This window comes from Suillus discolor, assembly GCF_016758755.1.
Source record: "Suillus discolor strain FC423 chromosome Unknown F5147scaffold_21, whole genome shotgun sequence".
In the NCBI taxonomy this organism is placed as follows: Eukaryota; Fungi; Basidiomycota; class Agaricomycetes; order Boletales; family Suillaceae; genus Suillus; species Suillus discolor.
Window position 1 is genome coordinate 470,261 of NW_024541268.1, and position 26,851 is coordinate 497,111.

The 26,851-nt window shown below is 47.5% G+C and overlaps 12 protein-coding genes across 12 annotated transcripts; 5 read left to right on the forward strand and 7 right to left on the reverse strand.

The window, feature by feature from the left end:
* Positions 1–56: 56 nt before the first annotated feature.
* Positions 57–881, forward strand: F5147DRAFT_651985 (uncharacterized protein; the record flags this gene model as incomplete). Its single annotated transcript, XM_041433571.1, has 1 exon — positions 57–881. The coding sequence occupies one exon, from the start codon at positions 57–59 to the stop codon at positions 879–881; it is 825 nt and encodes a 274-aa protein (XP_041294050.1).
* F5147DRAFT_690371 (DRMBL-domain-containing protein) lies at positions 760–2,807 on the forward strand. Its single transcript, XM_041437058.1, has 7 exons — positions 760–1,240; positions 1,290–1,357; positions 1,411–1,754; positions 1,802–1,998; positions 2,052–2,086; positions 2,132–2,360; positions 2,417–2,807. Exons 1-7 carry the CDS (start codon positions 1,053–1,055, stop codon positions 2,748–2,750), a joined length of 1,395 nt encoding a protein of 464 aa, XP_041294051.1. The 5' UTR covers positions 760–1,052; the 3' UTR covers positions 2,751–2,807.
* Positions 2,808–4,179, reverse strand: F5147DRAFT_690374 (ribosomal family S4e-domain-containing protein). The gene is made up of 5 exons (XM_041437059.1): positions 4,102–4,179; positions 3,827–3,904; positions 3,586–3,766; positions 3,127–3,526; positions 2,808–3,078 (listed from the first exon to the last, which is right to left on the reverse strand). The coding sequence occupies exons 1-5, from the start codon at positions 4,102–4,104 to the stop codon at positions 2,946–2,948; spliced, it is 795 nt and encodes a 264-aa protein (XP_041294052.1). The 5' UTR covers positions 4,105–4,179; the 3' UTR covers positions 2,808–2,945.
* Positions 4,180–4,851: 672 nt separating this feature from the next.
* On the forward strand, positions 4,852–6,149 carry F5147DRAFT_690375 (uncharacterized protein). The gene is made up of 3 exons (XM_041437060.1): positions 4,852–5,065; positions 5,118–5,480; positions 5,532–6,149. The coding sequence occupies exons 1-3, from the start codon at positions 4,927–4,929 to the stop codon at positions 6,101–6,103; spliced, it is 1,074 nt and encodes a 357-aa protein (XP_041294053.1). The 5' UTR covers positions 4,852–4,926; the 3' UTR covers positions 6,104–6,149.
* Positions 6,150–8,574: 2,425 nt separating this feature from the next.
* Positions 8,575–9,754, forward strand: F5147DRAFT_574919 (CRAL-TRIO domain-containing protein; the record flags this gene model as incomplete). The annotated part of the gene is made up of 7 exons (XM_041431246.1): positions 8,575–8,658; positions 8,736–8,884; positions 8,936–9,094; positions 9,154–9,219; positions 9,272–9,348; positions 9,407–9,504; positions 9,557–9,754. The coding sequence occupies 7 exons, from the start codon at positions 8,575–8,577 to the stop codon at positions 9,752–9,754; spliced, it is 831 nt and encodes a 276-aa protein (XP_041294054.1).
* Positions 9,755–9,822: 68 nt separating this feature from the next.
* F5147DRAFT_797160 (uncharacterized protein) lies at positions 9,823–12,235 on the reverse strand (the record flags this gene model as incomplete). The annotated part of the gene is made up of 4 exons (XM_041443192.1): positions 9,823–10,339; positions 10,398–10,541; positions 10,598–11,114; positions 11,170–12,235. 4 exons carry the CDS (start codon positions 12,233–12,235, stop codon positions 10,192–10,194), a joined length of 1,875 nt encoding a protein of 624 aa, XP_041294055.1. The 3' UTR covers positions 9,823–10,191.
* Positions 12,236–12,304: 69 nt separating this feature from the next.
* F5147DRAFT_690381 (uncharacterized protein) lies at positions 12,305–14,464 on the reverse strand. The gene is made up of 16 exons (XM_041437061.1): positions 14,210–14,464; positions 14,112–14,149; positions 14,001–14,053; positions 13,841–13,951; positions 13,777–13,790; positions 13,682–13,726; positions 13,549–13,632; positions 13,431–13,498; positions 13,347–13,378; positions 13,180–13,292; positions 13,050–13,127; positions 12,930–13,003; positions 12,792–12,878; positions 12,699–12,742; positions 12,601–12,649; positions 12,305–12,547 (listed from the first exon to the last, which is right to left on the reverse strand). The coding sequence occupies exons 1-16, from the start codon at positions 14,435–14,437 to the stop codon at positions 12,457–12,459; spliced, it is 1,209 nt and encodes a 402-aa protein (XP_041294056.1). The 5' UTR covers positions 14,438–14,464; the 3' UTR covers positions 12,305–12,456.
* A 204-nt stretch (positions 14,465–14,668) lies between these two features.
* F5147DRAFT_690387 (ZIP-like iron-zinc transporter) lies at positions 14,669–16,491 on the reverse strand. Its single transcript, XM_041437062.1, has 8 exons — positions 16,096–16,491; positions 16,008–16,038; positions 15,874–15,957; positions 15,707–15,815; positions 15,468–15,657; positions 15,341–15,411; positions 15,053–15,288; positions 14,669–14,996 (listed from the first exon to the last, which is right to left on the reverse strand). Exons 1-8 carry the CDS (start codon positions 16,254–16,256, stop codon positions 14,871–14,873), a joined length of 1,008 nt encoding a protein of 335 aa, XP_041294057.1. The 5' UTR covers positions 16,257–16,491; the 3' UTR covers positions 14,669–14,870.
* Positions 16,492–17,092: 601 nt separating this feature from the next.
* On the reverse strand, positions 17,093–19,136 carry F5147DRAFT_690391 (uncharacterized protein). Its single transcript, XM_041437063.1, has 6 exons — positions 18,951–19,136; positions 18,805–18,883; positions 18,538–18,757; positions 18,197–18,485; positions 17,955–18,147; positions 17,093–17,901 (listed from the first exon to the last, which is right to left on the reverse strand). The coding sequence occupies exons 1-6, from the start codon at positions 19,028–19,030 to the stop codon at positions 17,503–17,505; spliced, it is 1,260 nt and encodes a 419-aa protein (XP_041294058.1). The 5' UTR covers positions 19,031–19,136; the 3' UTR covers positions 17,093–17,502.
* A 67-nt stretch (positions 19,137–19,203) lies between these two features.
* On the forward strand, positions 19,204–21,595 carry F5147DRAFT_690393 (DEAD-domain-containing protein). Its single transcript, XM_041437064.1, has 9 exons — positions 19,204–19,539; positions 19,595–19,764; positions 19,814–19,886; positions 19,935–20,126; positions 20,177–20,238; positions 20,287–20,463; positions 20,509–20,645; positions 20,693–21,243; positions 21,292–21,595. The coding sequence occupies exons 1-9, from the start codon at positions 19,300–19,302 to the stop codon at positions 21,580–21,582; spliced, it is 1,893 nt and encodes a 630-aa protein (XP_041294059.1). The 5' UTR covers positions 19,204–19,299; the 3' UTR covers positions 21,583–21,595.
* Positions 21,596–23,870, reverse strand: F5147DRAFT_690395 (uncharacterized protein). The gene is made up of 11 exons (XM_041437065.1): positions 23,740–23,870; positions 23,583–23,669; positions 23,406–23,518; positions 23,154–23,352; positions 22,975–23,107; positions 22,566–22,922; positions 22,458–22,512; positions 22,374–22,401; positions 22,174–22,325; positions 21,908–22,121; positions 21,596–21,853 (listed from the first exon to the last, which is right to left on the reverse strand). Exons 1-11 carry the CDS (start codon positions 23,790–23,792, stop codon positions 21,640–21,642), a joined length of 1,605 nt encoding a protein of 534 aa, XP_041294060.1. The 5' UTR covers positions 23,793–23,870; the 3' UTR covers positions 21,596–21,639.
* Positions 23,871–23,943: 73 nt separating this feature from the next.
* Positions 23,944–26,811, reverse strand: F5147DRAFT_690403 (glycoside hydrolase family 47 protein). The gene is made up of 9 exons (XM_041437066.1): positions 26,025–26,811; positions 25,845–25,965; positions 25,620–25,795; positions 25,448–25,556; positions 25,296–25,395; positions 25,139–25,237; positions 24,505–25,088; positions 24,286–24,455; positions 23,944–24,230 (listed from the first exon to the last, which is right to left on the reverse strand). The coding sequence occupies exons 1-9, from the start codon at positions 26,345–26,347 to the stop codon at positions 24,077–24,079; spliced, it is 1,836 nt and encodes a 611-aa protein (XP_041294061.1). The 5' UTR covers positions 26,348–26,811; the 3' UTR covers positions 23,944–24,076.
* Positions 26,812–26,851: the final 40 nt, after the last annotated feature.

Genomic DNA, 26,851 nt, shown 5'->3' on the forward strand with positions numbered 1-26,851 from the left:
TTCTGTCTCACTCCTTTTACACAAGTAATCTCTGCACTTTTTTTTGGGATCAATGCATGGCTCCCTTGAGCAAGAAACGCAAGGAACCTTTACAATCTCGCACTATCGTTGATTTCTTCTCAAATAACGCGTCTACAAAGAAAAGCAAGCTTCAAAACCCCCTTCCCAAAACGAACAAGAAGAACTCCAAAGCTTCCTTATCTCAGGATATCATCATTATAGATTCAGACAGTGACGATTGTACAGCGAAAAGAGACAACGGGAAGACGCGAGCAATCCCATGTGCTCAGAAACAACACGCTTCTCCGGAAGGGGAAAAGGGGAACCTACGTGGTTCTCATGAATGCGAGTGGAAGCCATCTCTCACACGTGTCGCTTTGTCAAATCATGAAGAACCTCATGAGGATAAACTCCCCACATTTGGAAAGCCCGCTTTATTGCAAGTTCCCGTTCAGAGCAGCATGAACACTGTAGAAAGGAAGGAGACTTTACTCCAGTCGTCGGTCATTAAAGCCACTTCCAGCATCTCTACCTTCGGTGTTCCAACTTTGTTACTCCGGTCCTCAGTCGAGCCAACTCATGAGCTCCTTCTTGAAGGAAATGCATCCGCAGAAGTTGGTATCCCCAAACCCTACAAGGATCATGGAAATATACCACATTCTATTGATGTGGTAGATGTCGATTTTACAGGTGATGATGAGCAATGGGGTGTTGGAGACGATGAGCTGGCCATCATCAAAGCCGCTAATGATGACATTCAGATGGAGGATGTCTCAGAACAACTCAATGACTGCGTCCATCCTGCCAGTTGCCCTGTCTGCGAGCTCGACATATCACGTTTACTTGGCTTGGTTGGTGACATGACCACGCTGCAGATGTAACCCCTCTGATGCACATTTTAGGAGAGACAACATCATGTCAATAAATGTCTCGACTCCACCGTTAGTTCCTCAAGCGCAAATGCAATCATAAATTCAGACTTGGATGCCACATGCGAGCCAAGTACGAGTAGACTCGAAGATGTCCACAACACCGACTTGTATGCCGTCCTGATGACATCCTATAAGGAAAATGAAGCTTGGAAGGAGGCAGATCTCGCAGAGGACCGTAGTTTTCGATCATCTCGAGCACAGGGCAGCCGGAGAAAGGCGCCATTTTACAAAGTTCTGCAGGGAATGCCCATCGCCGTTGATGCGTTCCGCTATGGAACCATACCAGGCGTCGCCGCCTACTTTTTAACGTGTGTATCCCAAACTGATACGCCGTCACAGCCTTCACACGATTTTTAGTCATGCTCATTCCGATCATTATACCAACCTCGCTTCAAATTGGAAAAGCGGGCCGATTTATTGTTCAGGTATTGTTCATCCTGGCTTTTCAGTTGAACATGAATATTGAAAGTGTAACTAGGGGACACAGCTAATTTAATTATATATATGTTGTCGGTTGATCCCAAGTGGGTTCATCCACTCCCGATGGATGTCCCTACAATTGTTCCCAACTCCGGCGGGGTCACTGTCACACTTATTGAAGCTAACCATTGCCCGGGATCGTGCCTATTTTTATTTGAGGGTCCACAGACTGTGCACGCGGGTGACAGCGCCTTCAAATCGCCATTTGTTGGTTCCGGGAAGACTTTCCGATATTTGCATTGTGGAGACTTCAGAGCTTCGCCTCAGCATGTAATGCACCCTGCGGTGAGAGGAAAACAAATTGACCATGTGTATCTAGACACGACCTACCTAGACTCGAAGGTTAGTCAAGTTAGCTTGACGAGGCAATAACACTTACTGTGTATCAGTATACCTTTCCTCCACAGCCGCTGGTCATCTCAGCCTGCGCAGAGCTGGCCAAAAGAATCGTTTCTGGGGAGTGGATAGGAGCTCCAGACACGAATGGAAAACGCAACTCGACTATGGACGCTTGGGTCATTCCTTCAGATAGGGCAGACGATACCATTATGAAAACACTCAAAGATAGGATGTTGGTGGTTGTCGGGTAAGTTAGTTATGGTATAAATCCAGCTTAGTCATTGATCCACTCTTGTGTAGTACCTACTCCATTGGTAAAGAACGCATTGTTAAGGGTGAGTATCGTGTGGACCGTATCTGGCTCGCTCAATTGTTTCTAGCTATCGCACAAGCTCTCAAGACCAAAATTTACTGCGATGCGCGCAAGGCTGCCATCCTACGATGTCAAAATGACCCTGAGTTGCATGCGCTGTTGACCGAGGACCCAAACGAAGCTGGCGTGCATGTTGTTCCGTTGGGCATGATCGTTTCAGACAAGCTCGAGGCATATGTGCAACGGTTCAAGGGGACATACTCCCGGGTGGTTGGTTTCAGGCCCACAGGATGGACGTGAGCATTTGCCATTCCCCATACACTCATCCATCGATTGATAACGCCTACTGCAGTTACACACCACCGTCAGGCAGCGATCTCAGTCCACCTATCTCATCCATCATATCACGCGGGCAGTCACGGCCCTTCACACATGCAGACCTGAAACCCATGCAAAAGTCGACATTCGCTGTGCAGATGTACGGCGTGCCGTATTCAGAGCACAGTTCATTTTTTGAGCTTACGTGCTTTGCAATGTCGTGTGATTGGCTAAAGATAATTGCGACTGTGAATGTTGGGAATGAAAGATCCAGAGCGAAGATGGCAAAATGGGTGCAACGCTGGGAAGTTGACAAGAAGCAGAGTAAGGAGGCCATGGTAAAACCTAGAGCTGCTGATTACTGGTGATTTTCGCTCCCTTTACACTGCCGTGCTGGTGGAATGTTTAGTGAACTCAACTGAGACGTAGGGAGTGCAGATGAATCATATATTCATAACCACCTTGTGAGTATCTGCATTTTTGCGTGATGATCGGCCATACACATGGGGCATAAAGTGAAGGAAATGCTGCAAAAGAAATCAATAGACCTTCCGCGACAATATCTATTGTTCGGCAGAAGCCCGCTGTCTCCTCCTGAGATCTCTCTCCTCCGAGATGGTAAGCTTCGTACCCTTGCCCTTGGGTAGTGATATCCAGGGCTTTGAACCATCACCGATGACGAAGATGTTGGAAATACTAATCAAAAACATTAGATTTTTATGTTGGCTTATGGGAGGCACTCACCGGGTGGCGAACGTCCTGTCCAAAGAATCTTTGACATGCACGATATCGAAACCACCAATGTGCTTCTCGCGGTGTGTGATGACACCAGCGCGACCCATGTTACGCCCGCCAGTAATCATCACGATGTTTCCGGTATCAAAGTGAACGAATTCGGTTATTTTTCCCGACTCAAGGTCAAACTTGAGAGTGTCGTTGACCTTGATGGCAGGGTCAGGATAACGGATGGTGCGGCCGTCATGAGTGACGACATGGGGAACACCCTTAGCACCAAGAGCGACCTTGCGGACTTTGAGGAGCTTGTAAGAGGCTTCCTCAGCAGTGATGCGGTGGATGGTGAAACGACCCTTGACATCATAGAGGAGACGGAAGTGTTCCCCGGACTTCTCGATAGAGATGGTGTCTAACCAGCGGAAAGAATGAGATCAAATGAATAAACCAAGAAGAAGAAAGCTTGTTTACCCATGAAGCCAGTAGGATAGGTAGTGTCCGTGCGCACTTTGCCATCGACCTTGATCAATCGCTGTTTGACGATCGAGGTAACTTCACGGCCGTTCAGTGCATACTTCAACCTGTTGCGAAGGAAAATGGTGAGGGGAAGCGATTCACGGAGCTTGTGGGGACCAGGAGAAGGACGGGGAGCCTGGGGTATAATTCTAGTGCTTTAGAACAAGGACATCCAAAAGATCTGGGATGCACGCACGTAAGTACCGCTCAACTTGTCCAACATCCATGAGGAGGGTGCAGCAAGGCGCTTCAAGTGTTTTTTCGGTCCGCGTGCCTACGGATGACAAGGGAGAGTCAGCTGTGATTTTGAGCATATCAAGCGGCGAGAAGAGCAAGATTTGCGAGTCAATTATCCTGGTACATCCATCTCTAAATTATCACATCCACCCATTCCAACATCGATGATCGCGTAAAACCGTATTCATGGCTACCACGGGGTCCGTAAGAGGTGCTCAGGACGAGAAAACTGACCATGATGAAAGTCTTGAGGAGCGAACGGCGTCGGCGGCGACAATACTGATTTCGGTGCCTTCGTCTGACTGACTCAACACGTCCACTGAGCTCAGAAGTTTAGGGTGGGTAAATAAAAATCACGTGATTTATCGATCTCGCGACCTCCATATAGATTATGTAATATTATTACTGTCCAGCGTCACGAGCTTTCAAAATTTCATTATCAAGTACTGCGTGTAACGATCAAGGGACGACAGTCTTGTAATACTACTTACACTACCTTTTACTCCTACACCATTGACATTCTTTCAAACTCAATTCGATACGATAAGAACTTCAATTTGAGGCTAATCTTGAGCATGTGCCATGAAGCTGAACAGTCCATTATTGTTTCCTCACACTGGAACTCTGGCTCGGGTTGGTCCTCCTTAGGAGGCTCCATCGGATAAGAGCAGGAAGTCGGTGTTGTCGGCTTATGGCCTTGCGGTGCAGTCCGTTTTGATTAGGTTGCCATACATTGGACATACTGATTGTATGAAACATTGGCTATAGGTGCAAGTAGTACCGCACGAAGGTCTCTATCTAGTCCCTCTTCAAGTATTTGCTAATGGTGAACGCTTGAGCTGCAGTGAAGTTTGATCTCGCCTGCCACGTCGGTCTAGCGGCGCGATTACGTACTGGGAGAAGATGCCAGCTAATGGACCAAACCTATAAACCAAAAAACGGACGAATTGTGGAAGAATATACCAAAAAGGTGTGGCGACATATAGAAACGCAAATACACTTACTAATAAGATTGACAATGCATTGACTACCGGGATACGCCGTTTCTTCGATCTAAAGATGCCCACTTCGATGCAACTTGAGCTTGAAAGTCTAACCATCAGTGACGGTGTGTCCTACTATTACTTTGATAGCGGCGATGTCCCTGGAAAGACCTATACAACCTTAGTCTTCGTGCCTGGCTTGGGTTTCAATGGAGGTGTGATTTAGATAGTGCTGCGTAACGTCCTGCCGACTTATTCTTCATGCAGGTGTTTTCAGGAAGCTTTTCCCTCTAGCTGCTGCACACCGTCTCCGCATAGTCAGCATATACAGGCGTGATTATAGTCCCACTACCAGCTTCCTTGATACAGACTTGGCTGGTCTCATGTCCCGTACAGTGGAGGGACAGGAAAGTTTCCTTCGCACTCAAGCGGTCGATATCGCTACTTTCCTTGTCAATTTTGCCCGCAAGCAACATATTCCCCTGGTGGAGGGTACCAGCGGTGGAATTGTCTTGGTGGGGTGGTCTTTAGGATCACTGCACGCGCATGCTGTTGTGGCCCATCTTGATGCCTTGCCACTTAGTGTTCTGTCTGACCTTGAACAATATCTTCATACTGTGGTCTGTCACGGTAGGCACATTATGTCTTCTAACAATTATGGAATGATGAACGGTGCTATAGATACAAGTGGTGTTTTCATTGGTATACCGAAGCCCCCAGGCTTCAATGTGGAACTTTGGTCCGAGACCAATGTCGAGAAGAGGTTCAAGCTTTTCTATGAATGGGTGGCAGGACACTTCCCACACAAGAATGTCACCTCAGGAAGCATTGATGACCTCGAGTTCTACAAATCCCCAGACAAAGCTCACTCCATGAACGAGCTATCTCCTCAGGAGTTCGCAGTGCTCACATCTACCAAGACTTTCGGTACTTCCGATGCACTCATGGTATCTATTCAACTAGACGTATTCAAGGCCACGACACGACGTGCAATCTTCGACACAACCTTGGCGGAGAAGTTCATGCCCAACCTACGTGTCAGGTACATGTGTGGTGGAGCGAGTCCTGGTGTTATTATCTGGGCGTTACATGAATTTAGGAAGTGTTTGGCTGACCCCAAGCCAATTTATGGGCCTGATGCCGAAAAGGCACGAGATGTAAAGTTCAAATTCCAGACTGAGGGGAACCACTTCATTTTTTGGGATGAACCAGAGGTTGCCGTCGAACAATACATCGCTACCATCAACCTTTAGAAATAATGGTCCCAGTTGGCTGCAGAATGGTCAATTATTCTTGACATGCGGTGTATATCATTCTAAGTTACTCAGCCCAGCCTGTCACGCGCCAAATAAAGCCAAACCGAATTGCGGCCGTGCGGGCGTATCCTTGACCTAAACTTGAGTTCAACCTGTTATCCCGCCAAAGACGTCGGTAGTGTCTACTGCGGCAGTGCTCATTTTTTCTACTTCTTCTAGATCTAAGACAATCACCCTAGGCTAGATTCTTCAACACATTCGATAACCCATGCTTGACCACCAGCTGCCTCCCAAACTAGCTTATAATAACTACTCATCAGATAATGCTTTCGATAACCAACACCTCAACTCTGGCGAAGGCTGGCAGGCCACCTTCCTAGGCGAGAAACCTCTAGCATCTGCCCTGGATGGAGGAATTCCCTATGCAAGACAATCATCCTTGCGCCTGGCACCAGATGCAAGCCTGGCGAGATTTAGAAAGTTCTTGTCTCGTTATTCCATTTTCTCCGCCTTACCATCTGCATCGTCGAATTCGCGGCGATCTATTGGCCCTCTCACAACACCTTCCCCATCTTCTGCCGTATTAATGTCTCGATTTATCCTTCTGTGCAGTTTCTGGTACGCTACATCTGCACTTTCGTCAAATACTGGCAAGACTATCCTCAATCAATGGAATCACCCTGTCACCCTCACAATTGTACAATTTGCATTCGTCGCGGGGTACTGCCTACTCTTCATGTCGCCAGTCATCCAATTTACAAAATTGCGTCCGCCAACTGGCGCCATTTTGCGAAGCACCCTGCCCATGGGCATGTTCCAAGTTGGTGGTCATATGTTCTCTAGCATTGCAATTTCCAAAATACCCGTCAGCACCGTTCATACTATCAAGGTATGCTGGACCATTGGTTCCTTATTTTTAAGTGATGAACGTGCTTTCAGGCTCTATCTCCACTGTTCACCGTTGCCGCTTACGCCATGCTTTTCGGCGTCAAGTACTCTCCAAGGACGTACTTCTCTCTACTGCCCCTGATCATTGGTGTCATGCTGGCATGTACGTTCGAGTCCGCTTCAAATCCGACAGGTCTCATTTGCGCATTTGGTTCTGCCCTTGTGTTCGTCAGTTCCAATATCTTCTTTAAGAAGATTATGCCATCAGGATCACAGACATCGTCAAACAAGTTAGACAAACTCAACTTGTTATTTTATTCTTCGGCCATGGCATTCGCATTGATGATCCCGATTTGGTGCTTCACCGATCTTCCCCTTCTCGCTGCTGACTCTGTTCATGTCACGCACCCGGCTCGTGGACATGAGGCTCCTCATTCCATCCCGTATTATTTCTTCATGAACGGCACCGTCCACTTTGCGCAGAACATCATCGCATTTGTGATCCTTTCCAGTACATCTCCTGTGACGTACTCTATCGCCTCCCTTATCAAGCGCGTCGCTGTCATCTGTATCGCCATAGTGTGGTTCAACCAAAACGTACACCCCATGCAGGGTCTCGGTATTGGGATGACCTTTCTCGGTTTATACCTGTATAACACGGCGAAGAGTGATGTTGAGCGAGGGGAGAATAGGATGCGCAGGGTAGAGGCGACGCGGGACATGATGCTCCCCATCAATCGGATAGAGGAGAAGCTATTGAATGGGAGCTCGCCATCATCCCCCGTCCCTGGTGCGCTGGGGCTTCCGGTGGCCGCAGCTACAGGAATGGGGGCACACTCTGCTGCCGGCCGACCTCGGGTGCAGATCTCTACAAATGCACATTTACACCCAGATTCATATGGGAACGGGCATGGGCATCCTAATCAGATTCCTTCACAGGACCCTTTGTCCGTCTTTTCAAAGCGAAATACCATTTCGCCTACAGAACCATACCCGTCACCGCCTCCCTCCCTAGACTCGCCAACTTCCAATACGGTCCCTATTGGATATCAGCTCCCGCGTATACAGCAGCATTTCGGGATGGAGTCGTTCACTGTGGGACACGTTACTGCTTAACAGAACTTAGTATCTCTATCCATATTTATTCTCGAGGACTGTTACCTTTTGATTAATGTAGACAGCGTTACCAACAGTCTCTACATGACATTAGACTATATAGCGCTCATTTTGTTCAAATGACGATGTGGATATGTACATACGTGTTTCTAGGCTCTAGCTACTGATCACCATTTGCGTAAGTCCCGTTTGATCTGAAGTCCTTATTCAGACATAATAGTCATACCCACGTTTGAAGCTTGAGCTCGACACCCTCTTACACTTGAGTAGACATGACTCTGATCATTGATAGTGAGACAGTTTCGGCAGCAGCAACTGCCCCGGAATCCACAGTCGAGTATAGTGCTCTGCCAGCAACAACAACAACAGAGGCACCTCAACCAGGCGTGACGCCCACTGTGCTGGAGGATACGCCACGCCCAGAACCAACATCTGTTCTGAACGTGCCCAGTGCTGTTGAGGCTATGCTAGAAGACGACAAGGAACCACAGAATCCATTGACGGAGAAGTTTACTGAGGCCGAGTGGAAGGCCTTAAAGGAATTCCGCGTGAGTTAATCAAGACCATTCATCCACTTTAGAGATGGTGTTCAATTGTAACGTCAACCTGTATTTGTAAATTACAGTCTACTTTGCCTGAAACATTCAAAGAGGCATTTCCAGAGCAGGATGGTGCTGGGTCAACATCATATAACTTGTGGGGTGTCACCATCAGCCCACTGAAACCCAAGGATGCCCGCGTCAGCGTCGTGTTAATGAAGTTCCTTCGTGCCAGGTGCGATTCATTTTATTGGACTAGAAGCTATCATGAACATCAACTGGACAGGAATCTCAATCCTGCGGAGGCCAAGGACATGTTCATCTCTACTTTGCAATGGCGCAACTCTTTCAAGGTCGATGACGTTATGAAGGAAAAGTTTCCAGAAGACATATTTGGAAAGCTTGGAATAACATATGGAAAGGACAAGGACGGACATCCCATCGCGTATGTCTATCATGTACCTTTTGAGAAGTCCGAGTCTCGTTCTGACTCGATTTCTGAAGGTACAATCTATACGGCGCCAATAAGGATCTGGATGCCGTCTTCGGTGATACACAACGCTTTCTAAGGTATACACACATCATCATCACTCTCATGGTGTCGTCCCTGACCTCTCTCTAGATGGCGTGTTGCTTTTATGGAGGAAAGTATAGCCCTGCTTGACTTTGAAACTGTTGACCAAATGGTCCAGATCCACGGTATGTATCTTGGTAGTCAATGTGATGTGTTCGCTAAGCTTTCATTCAATGTCACCAGACTACGAAGGCGTAAGCATGTCGGATAGAACACAGGCCTCCAAGAATGCAGCATCCGAAGCATCCAGTATATTCCAGGGCCACTATCCCGAGTTCCTGGTTCGTATTTCTGTCTCCACTGGCTCCCGAATGTAATATATTCTATTCACAGGCGAGAAAGTTCTTTGTCAACGTGCCTAGCTTTCTTACTTGGATTTTTTGGATATTCAAGCCATTCCTGTCAGCTGCAACAGTGGCGAAGATGAGTGTTGTTGGTTCTGGTCCCAAGGTCATCGGAACCGCTCTTCTACCTCTGATCCCTGCCGACCAGTTGCCAAAGAGGTACGGTGGGGACGCTGACGGATTCTGACCAAGAGAGTGAGTTTATGAACGCGTGTGTATGATTTGAATATGCTTCTGCAATCGAAAATCCCCATTCCCAGCTACACTGTATCATATCTCATATATCCCGCTCAGATATCAGCTCTAGTGTTTTCCGATGAGACCTACGTATATTCCGCGAGCCTAAGTAATTCGTACATTGTTCCTTTATTGTGCCCTATGCATATATCCCTCCAATCCAGACTACGAAGACTACATAGATGAGGGGCAAATGGGCAAAGCAAGGAAAGAAGTGGGGCAGTAGTATAAGTACAACATTGCGGATGCGATATTTTTTGACCATTGCTGCGGCTTCCAAAAGACAAGAAAAGATATCGAAAAGTTAAAGACCAAAAAAATGCAGGATGCGCCGAGTAATGAAAAGATTGATTATCGAGAGCGCGGCGTGCAGTGAGGTGCGTCAGCTTATTCACCGCCCCCAATACTACTACCGCTAGCGGTGGTTGCGGCATATTCGTGCTTGACAGGGTCCCAAGCATCAATCCAACTCGGAGGACGTCCACCTGGCGCCCACTTGGCAAAGCGCGAATGCGCTGGACGCAGGTTAGGATTACTGAGTGAAGAGTGGTCAACATTCAATCGTTGCAAGTAATGCTTTAGAGAAGTCTTACTTTGCGCTCAGCGTTGGGCCCAATGCCAGTCGCGCAAAATTGCTGGGGAACAGCGGATTTCCTGGACCGCGATCTCCAACAGGATCATACAAGCGCTCGCTATCGTTGTCTCCGAAGTCAGATCCGGCTGAGTTGTGGATGTAACTGTGAGAACGAGGGAGGGTTAGTAAGTGTGTCATGAGAACCACAGAAATACCGACCTGAACGTGGGTCGTCCAAGGCTACTGACCGAGCCATGCGAACTCGTACGAGAAACGCGCCTAGTAAGGGGAAAGGTAAACTCCGACGACCATTTAAGCTCCGTGCTGTTGCGTCTTGAGTCATTTGAATTCATGACCGGGCTAGTAGGATGTGAAAATGGTTGTGATACAAAAGCAGGGGAAGACGGCACAGATGAAGTGGAAATGCGTAACCCATGAATCTGCAAAGAATCTTCGACAGGTTGAGAGTCCTTTTCGGGCGCTTCTGTGTCTGCGCCGTCCTCGTCTTCTGCCTCCTCACCAATGTCCTGCAGCCCATCTCCCTGTCCAAGAGAAGTAGACTGTGACAAGTTTGATGGGAGGCTAAGCGGGGGTGGATTAGCTGAACCACAAGTGGAGACGTTCCCGTTTGAGGGTGTCGCGAGTATGGGCTCAATCAGCAAGTGAGTTGGGAGTTGAGATTGGGTCCTCTCGCGGGGATGAGGGCATAGAATCATGTTGAGTCGATTGGACGTCGCTAGGCAGAAAAGGTGTAGTGTGCGTGTCTGACTCTCCCAAGCCTTCGACCGCACCGTCTGTATCCAATATTGCCGGAATAGGAGAGACAGAGACGCGCGGCGGGTGATCGTCCACTGCAATCACGCTCTCCGTATCATATTCTCCGTCAACCTCAAGCTCGGGAGGGACGCCAAGAGCCCCCTTCAGACGCTCCCAGATGAGCTCTGAATGTGAAAGAACACATCTGCGCGCATTGCACACCCAGAGGGCGTCACTGGCTGTTTGTCTATCAACATTGGTTAGCCAGAAGCGCAAAGTCCCGAAGGACCATGTCGCAGGATCAGCAGAGAATGTAGAATCGTTAACATTTTCTGGGCCTTGTGTCCTGGGAAATGTCTGAGCGAGGAGGGAAAGAAGTTTGGTTGTAGGATGAGTTGATAGTAATTGGGTCACTTCGATGGGACGATCAATGAAAGGAAGGTAAATGTCATCGGGTAACGGGGTGAATGTCGCAGGTGCCGTTATTGCACCAGCGGCATGATTCACCGGACTTGTGAGTGCGGGAAGATGAGGAGTGCTAGGGGTAGATGCAGGCGGAGGGACATAACGAGGGCTAGTTGATTGACGAGCAAGGTCTACAAGCTGTTCTGGGGACAAATTTGGTTTAGAGAATGGGGTTGAACCTGACGCAGATTGTCTCCGGGTGAACTGCGGTGAACTAGAGCGTAGACGGGGGGAAGTAGACGGGCTAGAGGCCCGTCGGCTAGGAGAAGTAGCGACGGCTGGTGCAGACGCAGAAGAGGATGGTGAAGCTGAAGAGTTTGGAGCGAAAGATGAGAATGCAAAGCTGAGTCTACCAGCTGATGATCCGTCTGCATTCGTCGAAGAGGATATACTCCCAGGATGACGTAGTGAACGTCGGTGAAGCACTGGCGCGGACGATTCTGAAAGATTACTCGGAGTGGTCCCAGTACCTTGCGATGCGCCTGCTTGCGAATTGGGATCCAGGACGCGAACGATAGTCAAAGTCGATGACGATGATCGATTAGGATCATGATTGAGGGGAGCATGATGTCCAAACGGATCTGACGCACTGACAGATCCTCGTCGAACAGATAGTTTTCGCTGCGGCTGGGACATGGTCGTTTCAAGCTACAGAGCTGAGAGAGCTCACGGGTCGTTTACCCTAGTACTTGTGAAGCTCTTTATAAATGGTGGGACACGGGGCAAGAAAGTTGAAATAATCTAGTACATCTCGCTCCTTATGGTAATAAGGAACCAAATTTAATACGTCAGAGGTGACGCCGGAAACGCCCGTCTAGACCAAGTGGAGTCTAACGATATTCTACACCTGTAGCAAGCTAACCTCCGAGCTCGATGGCAAAGGCCACAGCCAATTTAGAAAATTCCAACATATGTGAGAAGCTAAACTCATCCGAGATATCAATCCGGCTGTAAGATTGGAATCAATATCCAGTCTCCACGATTTTATTTGATATACTAACTCGTTAGCGGTATGAATGTTCCTGTGATTTGAATTCTCAAAAGCCCCCTCTAACACCACAATCAGAATAAAGATGCAAGTAATGGAATATTATCTCACCAATGGTAAAGATACTAGGATATCCCGCTTTGCTCCAAGGAGCACTGTGATAGACGTAAGTAGCTGGACAACGAAGTATTAAGCATAACTCACTGGTCGGAACAAGCATATCCACATTTGGTTTCAACAAATGGTATGTCCAGATATTCAGTAATCAATTCTTTGTTGAACTCCGTCAAGCTAGTATTGCAGGTTAGAATACAACAAATGATCATGACAAAATATGCTCACGCTGAATCCACATAGTCTACAATTACACCAACTTCCTCAACTGTACCTCTCTTTACCCATGCTGTCATGTCATACTACCCATGTCAATTTACTATAATCAAGTTTAGACATCACCCCTACCTGGCTCATTGCGTAAACTTTCAAATCCTGGGCTTCATAGTGCTGAGCGATAGCTTGTGAACCAAGAAGACCACCCTCCTGAAAACTCAGAATCAGCAACACATACACGTCACGCATTCATATGACTCACTTCAGCGGAATACCAGTGGAACTCAACAGGCCGAATTGGGTGAAAATCAGATGCCAGGAGTGCACGGTATGATTCCAGGATGGTTACACTGCCCGACCCGTCATCATCAGCACCTTACTTGGAAATCAGCCAGCCAACTCAAAAGATATAGAATAAGCGCAAATTACCAGGGGCAGCAAGAAATGGCCACAAGTTTGTACTAGGAAAATAACATCAATTACGCAAACGTGACATCCAAAGACAACAATCACCTGTCTTGGTGAGCACCAAGAATGACAATCTGATCATTTGCTGCATCGGAACCGTTGATTCTGACGATCTAGCTAGCAATTTACCGACGAGAGAATCAAGTTCAATGATAGGCCTTACAATTGAATGTTGCCCCCAAGGATGATGGAACTCGTCGATGCTGATTAGAGACTTCAACGAAGGCGATGCGAAATCCGCGGTAACCTAATGACCAAACTTCGGCAATCAATCTAGCAATGTGCGGAGAACATACTTCATTGATCTTAGACAGTAGCCATTGTTGACTTTCCTTGCCTGTCTACATGGCAGCTGAATGTTTCAGGATGGACTATGCAGATTAGGAATTACCTCACTACGATAGTCTACGACACTGAGTCAGTGTACCGAAACACTTGGCGGATACAAGACCTACATCTCGTTCTAAAGCTGGAGAATTTCTCTAAGTTTGCCCTTGGACCCTCGGTAGACAGCGTCTTAATGACTTTGGTGACTTGTTCATGAGCGCTTAGCGGCGGGTATGAAGCTATGAAAAGGTAAGTTCCACGACTTTCACAGTCGACAGGTATACCTACTTTTCGTCGCGACGCGGAAGTCAGCAGACGAACCGAGATTGCGATTATCTGTGCTAGACGTGCAAACATAATTGAGAACTGACATTCAAACGAAGAAAATAATATAAGTACATGTCAAAGAAACGAAGCCCTTTGGCTTTAGCCTCGATCTGGATGACACGCGGTTAGAAAATGAAACTCGCAGTAGCTGTACAATGAGTTATCCTCACCTTCTCAAGTTCTGTCATCCATACCGGTTCCTGACCTTCTGATAGCTGAACTAGCCGGAGTTCATCCAGGTTTAGATTGAAACCGGGTTGAGGGTCAGAGGGCACGTCAAACACCTGGCCTTGCATAACAACCTGGCGGTTACTTCCTGCATCATAGAAGACTTGGTTGATAGGTTTAGAAAGTGTAATTCCGCTGAAAGAGAGCAGCAGGAGTAGTGAAGTCCTCATCTTAGTGGTGAAGCACGAAGGAACTAGAGACTCAGTAGGGCAATATTCCACTTAGTAATAGACTAAATATGTAACAGAGCACAACAAAGCATAACCTAACCAATCAAAACTCCTCCAAAGTTCGGAACGTTCAAACGTTCAACGTTCAACTGCCACTATTATGTAGTAAGATCTCCAAAATTACACTAGATGGTTACAAGTTACAACATACTTTTTAATGTTGTCGAGAATATCAAGTTCTCATACTCTTGGACAGGCTGATCAAGATAAATTCGCCTGTCATGTATTTCGGTAAGTTCCGCTCATATGTACTACGTTCACTCCGCTGGTTATATTCTCCGCTAGTTACCGTATGGGCCATGTTACATTGTCCACTCATTGTCCACTTATTGGAGATATGCCTCGAATCTCGACTTATATTACATAATGTCCGTTATGCCCAACGCCCCAGGAGCGCCATGATCCCACATCCAAAAAGCATGCATGAGATAGCATAGGCAACGTGTCTGTTAGACCCGTTAATCATCTCTTTGTTGAAGATAAACTCGTGAGCAAGAAGCTGCATAAAATGATGAGTGCTCGCGCTCTGGTCACGACACTAGAATTATAACATACCTCAACGAGGCCAGTGTACAACAGGATACCCGCGCTCAGTGAGTCGAGCACTCCACTCACGATGGAGGCGGTGGTACTGTTTGGGTTGTACGTGGTTTGAACGCCAAGCCCGACTGCAATGCCTAATGGTGTGGTGATTCCGTACAGCAGCGCGCCACATATGGCTACATAATTGTACTTCGAGGGAAGCTGTAAGTGAGCAAGACGAGTCCCGACTCCAAGGCCTTCGAAGGTTTCTGCGTATTATGTCAGTCCAACAGTGATTCATAGGATACTGAGATTGCTCACGGTGAAATATGATGACAACAAACAGGATTTTAAAGTCCGGGTCGACCGCCAGCGTCAGACCAATGAGCATACTTCACAAATAGTAAGCATGAATTAATCATTGGAGGTGGGTCAAGGGAGATCGCACCTATGCAATAATACGCCAAATTCTAGGATGAACACACCGATGATCTGCCCCGTGGCATCAAGATCCGGGTGCTCATGATCATGGGCAGATTCTAGATCTCCCTTGATCTTCTCAGAGTTTGAGTCGCCACCCGTTATTACACCTTCAGGTCCATGTGCAGCGTGCGCGCCGAGACCGTGACCGTGTGTATCTGTTTTGGAATAAGGGGAGCCTCGGCACGCGATTAATCTAAAACGCACCATGCCTCATACCGAGGGCCGCTAGTTTGGCTGTACCCCACCTGAAGGCCACCAGTTCAACGATAAATATAGAAAATATGCTGAGCAAGGCTAATGCGAGCGCGTAGGGCTGTGATACATGACATATACGTAAGTAATGATACTACTTCCAGAGACTTCTGACTTACATACTCCAGCCAAGCCGGTGACAGGCATGGTGATGAAAGCTCACTCATGGCGGGGCTGAGGAGATGAATAAAGGCTGTAGCTATCTGCGGAAATGTGAACAACAGATTCTAATGGACGAGTTGATGGAACGCACGATAACACCGGAACCAAAGTATTTGGCAAAGCTACGAGATGCAAATCAGAACGTTGCACGTATTCACGTTGAATAATTCATGGCTCACTCAAAGACGGCTTTGGGGACGTGAAGCCAGCTTGTCCGGTTAGCAAGCACTGGAAAAAGTGCACCGCTAGTCGATCCGACAAGGATGATGAAGATCGATGCGATCCGCAACTGTGCATATGTAGTCGCGCCTCCACCAGAACCGCAGTTTAGATCCGACATGATTTGAAGTGAGGCTGCGTTTCACGATCTTGGCGAGTCAGAGAGAAAAGGGAATGCTCTGGGAGGAATTTGGTGGTGCTTGTGAACATTAAATATCCCCTCTGATTTTCATGACCGGGAGGGTCCTCACTGCTCAGGGCTGTAACATGGACCCCCTGATTTGGGAATCTACACATGCCCTCACGTCGTCGTCCATTCGCCACCCTGTTTCTACTAGATAGTCCCACGAGTTCGCGCCTCGCGCATTGGCTCTAGCACACGCAATTCTGCACGAAATGCTTATGCATATTACATAAAAGTTCCTCCCAACACAATACACATTCATAATGGCTATGATTGATGTATTTTATTTTATTTCGAAGAGCTGACGAGGCACTTCTATATGTAGTACCTGAGTTACATCAGTAGCGTAGTCAGCCAATAAAACATCCATCGTTCATACACGTCTAAGTATTTTTTTAGTAAAAAACGAAGTGAAACTTTTGCTATGACCGAGTTATGGGTGTTCGAGGCTGGCTTTGTACATATTTGATTTTCTCAAAGGTCAGATCACCACGGAAAAAAATCTGGAATGCGATACATATGATGGTTATACGAATGTTAAAATAAATTTCTCCGGGGTCACATGCTTGTCAGAATCATCTGCTATGAATGAGATACGACCCAGACGTACTGCACGCATCTAAACTCCGCAGTGCCGAAATGCGGCAACAAATAAGTATTGCTGCCGTGCACGACTTTCAAGTGGTGCGGAGAGTGAAAAGGCATGGCGGCAGACGTGTGACATAGTGTGACATATTGCCGAAAACCACTGCGCGGTACGCCGGCAAGTCACCGCTGCACTCAACATGCCGATTTTTTTGAAAAAAAAACTAGCGGGTCTTGTACTTTCGATGTCAAACCATCCATCCGTCGAAAAATGATATCTTTATGTGGATGTGCTGTAGAGTTATAGATGTTTTCCCAAAAATGCATGAACAAAGTTTGGCGTGTACGATGGATGGAAGGGAACGTATGAAGTAGATCGTGCTACCAAAAAAACAGCTTTCTGCCGGCTGCATTAAGTGCACAAGGTTTATGCATAAATAAGACCGCATCTCATAATTTCACGGCGTCTACGGACCCCCACCCATTTTATTAGTATCGTGCATCTCCACATACCTGTCATGTATTTTTAGGAGTCATAACAGATCGAGCCTCCACGTTACTAAAGATACTCCGAGTCCTCAGCCGATAGCCCAAAACTTCAGCCGCTGGTTGTAATATCAGGTTTCGGCGCAGGCTTTGGCTGTGAAGCGTCAAGGTTCTTCCCTTGGAGACTAGGATTGCCCATTATTGATCGTGCCTCTGCTTTCAGGGCCTGCGCGTAATCTTGTAGTTCATTTGCAAGCGCGCGAAGGACAGGTTGAGGCGTCGAGAGGACTTGAGCGGCATAAAATTTAAGCTTCATCTGAATGTGACTAGGCACGCCAACTGAACGTGGGGCGAAAAGACCAGAGAGGTCTGACAGTGCGGCTAATAATGTAACAGACCGATGATCGCTTAATAAGTTGTTATCGGAAGATGTGGCGACCACTAATCTGGGTCTCGCTATGATGGACGAATCAACCAACAGTGCCGCCAAGGACTCGGCGCCCATGGTTCCCTTGAATAGGACTGAGTACCACCTCGGTGATTGATAATGAGAAAAAAACGTACAGGGTCAAAGCGTGACCACACGTCAGTGACAGCACTGCTCAACGTCGAGTACAGCACTTGTGACCGACGGGCTACCAAGAACGGGACAGCTTGCGAGATGATTCTTCGCGCCTCTGCTTCATCTGACGCATCATTTTCCGTAGAGGATAATGGTGAAACAGATAGATGACGGGTAGCAAACGCATAAGCAACACTATTACGATCAGGCGATCACCCAGTGATGACAGATTTTAAAGACTTACAGGACAGCACAAACATTGTATACCAGAGAGGGACTACTGGCCTGGCTTTTTACGAGCTTGGGCGGGAACTCCATCAGTGCAGGTTTTGATCCATATCGCATGCTCCCGCTCGAATTCGGAGATCCTTCCAAGGAAGCTTCCCACCATGGCTCCTGCCTCGCAGACTGCAATTCTTCACTAGACAGTAATTTTTGAGCCAATTGACTAGTTGGGTCCCTGAGCGCGTTGAAGAACTTGTCTATTTCTTCCTTGGTCATAAGTCTGAGTAATTCGTCGGATGATGCTGAAGCTAAACAGACTACGTTTGGTTATGGACTAGCCAACGAATCAGGATCACGCACAAATATCCACACCGGCAAATCTAGAGACAAGATCATTAGAGTCACTGTCAGATTCATCCTGGTCACGCAGCAAGCTGCTGTCTTCCTCCTGAGTTTGCTCTTCGAGGCGCTTCAGCAACTCGAGCATCTTTTGCCTCTCTTCATGTGTTTTCGAAGACTTCGTTTCAATGTTTGTCTGGATTTCTTTTCGATAAAATGTCTCCGAACATTGGTAGTGAGCCTGTACAAGTTGAACGCCTTGTTATTGAAAGTGGGTCATGTACCTACCTCTGAACGAAAACACGTCAGGTTGCAGTAAGACACGTTGCACCCCGGACATGTATACCTGGAAAACTGTCTACGACAGCTTCATAGAGAAATCAATAGGATTTGGAAAATAAGCTGTCAAGATAACATAGTTCAAATGCACGTACATGCCACACAAAACTTTGTCCATCCCCTCAGCGGAATTTGGGTCGTCTTCGCGGACTCGAATTTGTCCCACTTCGTTCATGATGGTCACGGTGGATCCTGCTGTAGATGTAGAACAGTCAGGGAGAAATGACGAGCATCTTCATTCCCAAGTGGCTGCAGCCTGGTACTAATCTACATGACTCGGCTTTTGTCGGGCCGCCGGGAACATACCTTTCTTGGGTAGTTTACCGCGAGTTTTGAAAACGCGGTCCACCACAACTCTGCAAGTAAGTATTGAGAGACCACGACCTTCAACCTTCATTTAGCAGCTATCTTCTACTGCAGGAAGACGAAGTCTCGAAGGAAAAAATGGTGGAAGCACGCTTGGTTGACTCTAAATCAACATTCTCGATTTTTGCTCATTTACTAGACGCCCGCATACTACGCGCCCTTGCAGACATGGGCTTCGCTCGTCCAACTCTCGTTCAAGCAAAAGCTTTGCCCATTGCTATGGAAGGCCGCGATATCCTTGCAAGAGCTCGGACAGGCAGTGGCAAAACCGCCGCATATTGTATGCCAGTCGTACAGAAAATTCTTAGTGCAAAATCTGTGGGTATACTATATTCAGATCATATATCAAGTACTCATCGACTCGTGCAAAAAGTCGTTGTCTGCCTCAGACGAAGCTTATCAAGTGACACGCGCTGTGATCCTTGTGCCCACTCGCGAATTGTCCGAACAGGTCACGGCATGTCTTCAAAGACTTCTTACTTATTGCGAGAAGGAGATTATCGTCATGAACTCTGCCACTGGTTCCTCTACACATCTGCAACGGTGAGATGGTTTCTGCTACTCATATGCTTTTGCTTATGACTGCATCCAGTGCACTTCTCGCAGATAAGCCAGACATCGTCATTTCAACTCCTTCTCGTGCCCTCGGGCTGCTTCAATCAAAGGTGTGTCATAGCCTCACATTACATGGAGTGTACCTCATATCGATCCAGACTTTGAACCTCTCTTCACTGGAATCCCTTGTTATCGATGAGGCTGATCTTATTTTGTCCTATGGGCACGATGAGGACGTTCGACAGATCTTTTCTGGAGCATATCTCCCAAATGTGTATCAGTCATTTTTGATGAGTGCAACCATGACAGATGATGTCGATGCGTTGAAAGGCTTGGCTCTTCGGAGTCCAGTGAGCTCACCAACTCACCAACTTTTGTCTTTGCTGATTGCTGTCTTCAGGCCATCCTGAAGCTGGAAGAAGATGAGGATGAAACCTTACTCCTCAGCCAATACTCTGTTCAGTCAGTCCTGCATTCAGTCATCACTTGTTGATTCTTATCCCTGTTTAGGTGCTCCGAGGTCGACAAATTCCTTCTCACATATGTCATCCTCAAACTCCGCCTCATAAAGGGCAAATGCATACTGTTCGTCAACGACGTCGACCGTTGCTACCGCTTGAAACTATTCTTGGAACAGTTCTCAATAAAATGCTGTGTGCTAAACTCTGAGCTTCCCCTTAATTCCAGGTTAGATAAAACTTGTGACATGTTTTCACGCTTAACATTTCATAGATACCATACGGTGCAGGAGTTTAACAAGGGTGTTTACGACTATATCATTGCGACTGATGAACACGGTGCTCATGCGGAGGCTGATTCTGACGATGAACCTGAGGAAGATAGACTTCAGGATGGTGTTGGCGACGAGTGCAGGTAACATTTGTTAGAGCTTTGATTGCTTCTTACGGCTTCTCAGTGACGCCGTCACAACGCGCGGAGACAAACTCGGACAAAGATACTCAACTCGAACCCGCGTCTAAAAAGCGGAAGCATCCCCAAAATGCTCCTCAACCTGGCCCCTCCAAGCCAAAGAAACAGAAGCGCCGTACGAAGTCGGACAGAGAGTATGGCGTTACCCGTGGAGTAGACTTTGTCGACGTTGCTTGTGTACTCAACTTCGATCTACCCACGTCATCTCGGTCATATACCCATCGCGTAGGACGCACGGCCCGCGCTGGTCGGGCAGGCATGTCATTATCCTATGTCGTCCCTGAAGATCAATGGGGTAAAAACAAGGTCGTCGGTGGCCTTGAAAGCGCGAAGAATGACGAGGCTGTATTTGCGAGGATTGAGAAAGAGCAGGCGGCACGTGGTTCCAAAATACAGGAGTACAAATTTGATATGAAACAAGTGGAGGCATTCCGATATCGAATGGACGACGCACTGCGGTCCGTAACAAGAAGCGCTATCAAAGAGGCTAGAATCAAGGAACTTAAAACTGAGATTATCAACTCAGAAAAACTCAAAGTAAGTACTCTGATCGATTTACTTCTGTGTTGCTCATGTACTGCACAGGCCCATTTTGAGGACAACCCACTCGATCTCGAATATCTACGCCATGACAAACCGCTACATCCCACCAGGGTCCAGGCTCATATGAAACATGTACCAAAATACTTACTTCCTCGTCTAGTTTCAGCTCCAGCTATCGAAGCTGAAGAGTCTCAAGTTGGTTTCGTACCTTTCAAAAAGTCCTCTGCACGCGGTCGTGGCCGTGCTCGTGCTCGTGCTCGCGGTGGCAGAGGTGGTGGGGGCGGAGGCCGCGGCGGGAAGAAAAAGTCTGATCCTCTTAAGAAGTTTCGGTAGTGTGTTACTCGGTATATAGTAGCACCCAAAATTATATTTCATCATATCATTTCCATTTCATTCGTAAACGCCTTCATCCCAGCCCCTTGACCTCTCGACGGCACGCAGCCATGTAGTGAACCCTTTTTCCCGATCCTCCTCGGGCATATGGGGTTTGAAAGTTCGACTGCCTTGAGTATTGACTTCCGCCAACGTCGTTGGCTTGGATATGTCCCAACCGAATAATCGGATGGCTGAGCCAGCGAGAAGGGCTGAACCCAGGGCGGTTGATCTGCCTTAATAGTTAGCGTGTTATCCTCCGTTCTTGTTATAGGTATGCACACACTCTTTCATGTCAGGACGAACAACGTCGAAACCACCGATGTCCGCCAAGATCTCCATACAAACATCACCATTGGTCATGCCTCCGTCGACCTTAAGGTGTTCGAGCTTTGCGCGTGAATCAAGTTTCATGCTCTCAAGAACTGCACGAGTTTGGAAAGCAGTAGCTTCCATAGTCGCACGAGCAATATGTGCGGGAGTGGTATACGAGGATAACCCTGTTCTTGAAACTCGCTATTGCGTCAATGGGACATGGTAAATTCAGCGTACCGATAAGTAGGCCTGCAGCACCGGGATCCCAATATGGTGCGAGGAGGCCAGAAAACGCAGTTACGAAGAACACGCCTCCACTATCAGGTACTGAAGATGCCAATGTGTTTATCTCACTGGCGGACTTGATGAAACCCATGGAGTCCCGCAACCTGACACGAACACTCAGGGGGTGCAGTAAATCAAGACTTGTATCTCACCATTTGATGGCGCTTCCAGCAACTCCAACTACATCAGGTTATCGTTATCACATGTGTGTAGTACCAAAAAATCAACACGCTCACTACTTCCCTCCAGTGCATAGACTGGGGCAGCCCCTGGACCGGGTTGGTAAGCCACCTCACAAAAAACTCGTGAAAAATGGTGCATGACACCCTGAGAAGGCTGCCTACCGTGCTCAGAAGTCCATGACTACTATTGACAATGTCCTTTCCTGTACAGAATAGGAGGAACGCACCCGTGCCATATGTACATTTGGCTTCTCCTTGGCGGAGACACTTGTTTCCTACTAAAGCGCCTTGTTGGTCCCCAATAAGTCCTCCAATAGGAACTCCTTTCAGGGGGCCATGAGACAGATGGCCATACACCTCGGAGGAAGACACAAGTTTTGGTAGTATTGACCGTCGGAAACCAAAAAAAGCCAGTAAGCGCTCGTCCCAAGTAAGCTTGTGCAGATTTAGCAAAAGGGTGCGAGATGCATTTGTGACTTCGCCAACATGAATGCCGCCATGGACACCGCCTGTAAAGTTCTGTGCGTACATCAGGGAGATCCATCGCACTCTATGACAGAATTACACCTACATAGACAACCCAAGACTCGATTGTTCCGAAAAGTAGATCATCTTCGTGGTGGGCCTTCTGGACTTCACTGTAGTTGTCAACCATCCATCGAAGTTTGATCCCAGAGAAGTACGTAGAGAGTTTCAGGCCCGTACTATCCAAGAATGAGCAATCACAGCGCGTAGAATTATATCACTTACATGTCACGTAGAGCTTCAACACCTTCTTCTCCTGTCTTAAATTGCCCAGGCTCTACCTCGATGCCAGTCGTAGCCAACAGGTGCTCAAAGTGAGCGACAGTGTTCTTCGTACGAGAATCGGTCCAAACGATAGCCCTACACAGAGGTTTTCCTGTAGTCCTACTCCATGCAACAGTGGTTTCACGTTGATTCGTAATACCTGCAATTCATGAAGAACGAGGACCAAGTTTTGAGTAGGATGGACGCAAGTACCGATGACTTTCACGCTCTCCTTGGCCCATCCTGCTTCTTCAAGTTTCACACAAGCCTGAGTGATGCACTGCTCTGAGATTTCTTGTATCTCTTCAGGGTCGTGCTCATGCCACCTGCCACATGCAGTGCCAATTAGGAATCGAGGGTTAGAATTAGGGGGTGTCAGTGACTACTCACCCTGGGTTCGGGTAATACTGCGGGAACTCTGATTGATGCTGGGAAACGATGTTTGCGTACTGATCAAAGATGATGAAGCGCACAGAACTGCAAACATGGGCCCAGCCGCCGACCATCAGTAATCACGAGGAAGTTCATAGCTAATTCATAGCCATACGTTGTACCGCAATCAAGAGACCCAACAAACTCGCCTTGTTTCAAAATCGACATGGCGTTGCAGAGATGGGGTACCAGTGATAGAGAAGGGTCTTTGACGCTGGTGGCTTCCGTTGTCCAACCTCATCAACACTTGTTCCGAACCGGCCGGCCCACCGACTGGCACCACCGATAACCTACCGACGACTTACGAGTTCGCATTGACCATATAGCTTCATGCAAGCTAGGACACAGTATGAACGGCACAATACGCTATTTAAGTAACAACGATTGGATTGTACGTTGACAGTTCGTGAAACGATAACCGCTGAATCTAGTGGGAGTGTGTGGAGCACATATCATAAAACACCATATGCTTCTTTCTCTTCTTCCGTCCACTCAAAGACAGGAAATGGATGTGCTTCTGTATTGAACACCCACTTATCCAAGGGAACGAGGTCGTCTTGTTGGAAGAGAAGATAGAGATACTTCAACGTTTCGGCCAAGAAAAAGCTATCATAACGCCATCAATAAGAAGTACAAGGAGACGCATAGGTGAAGCACGAACCTAGGCATCGCATCAAGCGGTTGTGGGTTGTATGTGTCCACTTTGTCAATGATGGCGTACCCCGATGGAGTCTTCGCTTCCTTTTCGATCGCCTGGAAAATGTCCCATCCACGATGCCGCCATTTCACATCACCAGTAACACGATAGAGGATGTAAAGTGACTCTACAGTCTATAAAGCGGATGTCAGAATGTAACACCATGGAGGCTCGTTTCCTTACCTCAGGTCTCAGTTGGTAGTCGGCGTTCTTAACGTAATAGTCCCTCATAGCGTACGCCATTTCACGCTCTCGTGCATTCCTAGGGGTGCGATCTCCTACCCAAGGGTGCTTATCTCCCACTCCAGGTGGGGGACCTATTCTACCAGATGTTCTCCAGTCTTGCATGGCGTCCATCCACAGTATTTCAGGACGCGAGCCACCAGATAGCATATTAATAATATCGGGTCCCAACCCTGTCGGCTGGTCTGCGTAAGTCAAGTAACAAGTTTGTGCCAGCCCTTCGGCGGCCCATAGATGTAAATCCTTTAGATCGAATGAGGCAAGCGCCTCATAGCCTAATTTCTGTTTGGGGAGCAGGTCATCCGCAAGCGCGGTAAAGTTCAGTCCAACCTCTTCGAGATTATTTAAGGGAAGAGTGTGAGCTCCAAGGGCGAGCAGGCCAGGGAGAAAACAAGACAGATGCTCGAAGTTGTGTGTGGGGCGATTGCCGGTCCTATATAATTTCGAATCTGTAACGTACAAGAGGTGGCGGTTCGGCGAAATGTACATCAAATTATTGAGGACGTGGGAGGTGAAGCGCAGGTCTACAAAGAGTGATTAGATAGAAACGAAATATTGGCAAGCGAAACCTTACACATCTCGAGATTTGCCTTGTCCTTGCGAGCGGTCATCAGGTACTGCTTGAGGATGTACTCGTGGGCGCTGTCGGATGCTGCACCAACAGAAAGGTGTGCTGGTCATGGCAAGAATGCAGTCAGCAGGAGTCTATCTACTATGCATCATGCACATACCGTCTTTTGCCTGTCCCGACGATATATTCCAAAACATAGGATACATGCCGCCGTGTTGGCGCAAATCAGCATTGACAAAGTTACGTGTGGCGGTTGTAGCCTGTGTGCAATAGGCTCAATCTTATGCGCGATAGAGATTATTTTGAACTCACTCGGTCGACATGTTCCTTCTTACCAGTAATCTTACCGAGATAGGCGTATTCCATTTGATAGCTTGCAATCTCTGCCAAGCTTCCAACTAATGGCCCGTCGCTTGTACCTCTGAAGCAACAACAAAATATTAGGCCTGAAGAAGTGATATGAGTTGGAAATAATAGAAATTACCTAACCGTGTTTACGCCATACTTGGGAAAACCACTGGCGGTCCTGAATGCAGGAGCCAATATTGTGCCAAGTTGATCAGCGCGAATGCGCAATATGTCGTCATTAGTCAGTGCATAAGCGGAGAGAAGACCGCCAAGTTGACGTATGACAGTCTCAAAGAATGGCACGCGGGTATTCTATAGGCAACTTAAGCATCGTTGAGAGATGCTAGAGAACATCACTCACCGCGGGTAGAGTGAAGTTTGTATCATGTACAGCTGTCATTGCACGCTTATATTCTTGTTCCAAGCCCATCATATGCATCGTGTCAAGGGAGTCAACTGCAGTGACAGCCCATCCATTGAAACTTTGTATTGTTATTACGTGAGCGAATGTGGGGTAATTGAAAGGTATACGTAAGCTCACTTGTTGATGCTGGTATTCGATAAAGGGCGGAGCTCATCATTTGGAAATGCGAAGCGCTCGTAACCATGGTAGGCATGCAAGAAGGCATCCCTAACTTGGAAGGATCTGTCTGTCCATACCTCTGGTGTCACGGGGGCGTAGTGCATAACATCGATAGGAAACGAGTAGCCGGTACGTCGGAAGTAGTTGAAATAAAGCACGAGCAGTGCTATGGACAAGGCGAATGCAAATACGACGTGACGAATGGAGATGCCTCTGTGACGCAGCAATGAGGAGGCTTTGGTGACTACGTTATTCCCTAGGAGCTTGGCAGGAAAATTCATAGTTGAGTAAGATATGGGAAATCCTATGCAGTATGAATGAGTGTGGTGTAGAGAGACTTGCTACGTGAGCAGAGCGTGCAGAATGAGCTCTCCACCCCCAGACACCCACGGTAGACAGATACGGGTGTAAATCGATTGAGCTCCACCTGCAACCGACGAAAAAGCAGCAAATGGCGAGTACCAGACAATACTGGCACAATAACTAATCGACTAGGAGAACGTGTAAAGCGAGAGAAACACTAGTCATGCCAAAGTCATGCAGAAGGAATTTCAAGATTAACCACGTTCCACGTGGCAACAGCAAATGAGGAAACCACTGGACCTGCGGTCAACGGTCAACTTGAAAGATAGCTCGGATGCAACGGAAAGTGATGCGAAGCTACTTTCAAAGACTTCAAGAAGATTATTGAATATTTCACTTGGCTTCTAAATGTTTTATGGATGAAGCATGGGCGGAAGCTGGCGGAGCTGAGTTTGAAGTTCGTATGAGAATTAGGCAGTGAA

Coding starts and splice junctions, on each gene's coding strand:
- F5147DRAFT_690393 (XM_041437064.1), top strand. CDS start 19,300: ATGGTGGAAGCACGCTTGGTTGACTCTAAATCAACATTCTCGATTTTT. Junction 19,765..19,813: donor TCCTCTACACATCTGCAACG/GTGAGATGGTTT, acceptor GACTGCATCCAG/TGCACTTCTCGCAGATAAGC. Junction 20,646..20,692: donor GGATGGTGTTGGCGACGAGT/GCAGGTAACATT, acceptor ACGGCTTCTCAG/TGACGCCGTCACAACGCGCG.
- F5147DRAFT_690375 (XM_041437060.1), top strand. CDS start 4,927: ATGCCCACTTCGATGCAACTTGAGCTTGAAAGTCTAACCATCAGTGAC. Junction 5,066..5,117: donor TGGCTTGGGTTTCAATGGAG/GTGTGATTTAGA, acceptor TTCTTCATGCAG/GTGTTTTCAGGAAGCTTTTC. Junction 5,481..5,531: donor TCATACTGTGGTCTGTCACG/GTAGGCACATTA, acceptor ACGGTGCTATAG/ATACAAGTGGTGTTTTCATT.
- F5147DRAFT_690381 (XM_041437061.1), bottom strand. CDS start 14,437: ATGAGGACTTCACTACTCCTGCTGCTCTCTTTCAGCGGAATTACACTT. Junction 14,054..14,111: donor GGGCTTCGTTTCTTTGACAT/GTACTTATATTA, acceptor TTGCACGTCTAG/CACAGATAATCGCAATCTCG. Junction 13,952..14,000: donor CTTCCGCGTCGCGACGAAAA/GTAGGTATACCT, acceptor ACCTTTTCATAG/CTTCATACCCGCCGCTAAGC.
- F5147DRAFT_690395 (XM_041437065.1), bottom strand. CDS start 23,792: ATGTCGATTTTGAAACAAGGCGAGTTTGTTGGGTCTCTTGATTGCGGT. Junction 23,519..23,582: donor CAGTATTACCCGAACCCAGG/GTGAGTAGTCAC, acceptor TGCATGTGGCAG/GTGGCATGAGCACGACCCTG. Junction 22,402..22,457: donor CTATGCACTGGAGGGAAGTA/GTGAGCGTGTTG, acceptor AACCTGATGTAG/TTGGAGTTGCTGGAAGCGCC.
- F5147DRAFT_690374 (XM_041437059.1), bottom strand. Junction 3,767..3,826: donor ACAAGTTGAGCGGTACTTAC/GTGCGTGCATCC, acceptor ATTATACCCCAG/GCTCCCCGTCCTTCTCCTGG. Junction 3,079..3,126: donor GACAGGACGTTCGCCACCCG/GTGAGTGCCTCC, acceptor GTTTTTGATTAG/TATTTCCAACATCTTCGTCA.
- F5147DRAFT_690403 (XM_041437066.1), bottom strand. CDS start 26,347: ATGAATTTTCCTGCCAAGCTCCTAGGGAATAACGTAGTCACCAAAGCC. Junction 25,089..25,138: donor CAAGGCAAATCTCGAGATGT/GTAAGGTTTCGC, acceptor CACTCTTTGTAG/ACCTGCGCTTCACCTCCCAC. Junction 24,231..24,285: donor CCGCTTGATGCGATGCCTAG/GTTCGTGCTTCA, acceptor GCGTTATGATAG/CTTTTTCTTGGCCGAAACGT.
- F5147DRAFT_690387 (XM_041437062.1), bottom strand. CDS start 16,256: ATGTCGGATCTAAACTGCGGTTCTGGTGGAGGCGCGACTACATATGCA. Junction 16,039..16,095: donor GTCCCCAAAGCCGTCTTTGA/GTGAGCCATGAA, acceptor TGCATCTCGTAG/CTTTGCCAAATACTTTGGTT. Junction 15,289..15,340: donor TGTTGTCATCATATTTCACC/GTGAGCAATCTC, acceptor CATAATACGCAG/AAACCTTCGAAGGCCTTGGA.
- F5147DRAFT_690371 (XM_041437058.1), top strand. CDS start 1,053: ATGACATCCTATAAGGAAAATGAAGCTTGGAAGGAGGCAGATCTCGCA. Junction 2,087..2,131: donor TAAAGAACGCATTGTTAAGG/GTGAGTATCGTG, acceptor AATTGTTTCTAG/CTATCGCACAAGCTCTCAAG. Junction 2,361..2,416: donor TTCAGGCCCACAGGATGGAC/GTGAGCATTTGC, acceptor CGCCTACTGCAG/TTACACACCACCGTCAGGCA.
- F5147DRAFT_690391 (XM_041437063.1), bottom strand. CDS start 19,030: ATGAACGAAGTGGGACAAATTCGAGTCCGCGAAGACGACCCAAATTCC. Junction 18,758..18,804: donor TGACGTGTTTTCGTTCAGAG/GTAGGTACATGA, acceptor CAACTTGTACAG/GCTCACTACCAATGTTCGGA. Junction 17,902..17,954: donor TGTGGTCACGCTTTGACCCT/GTACGTTTTTTT, acceptor GTCCTATTCAAG/GGAACCATGGGCGCCGAGTC.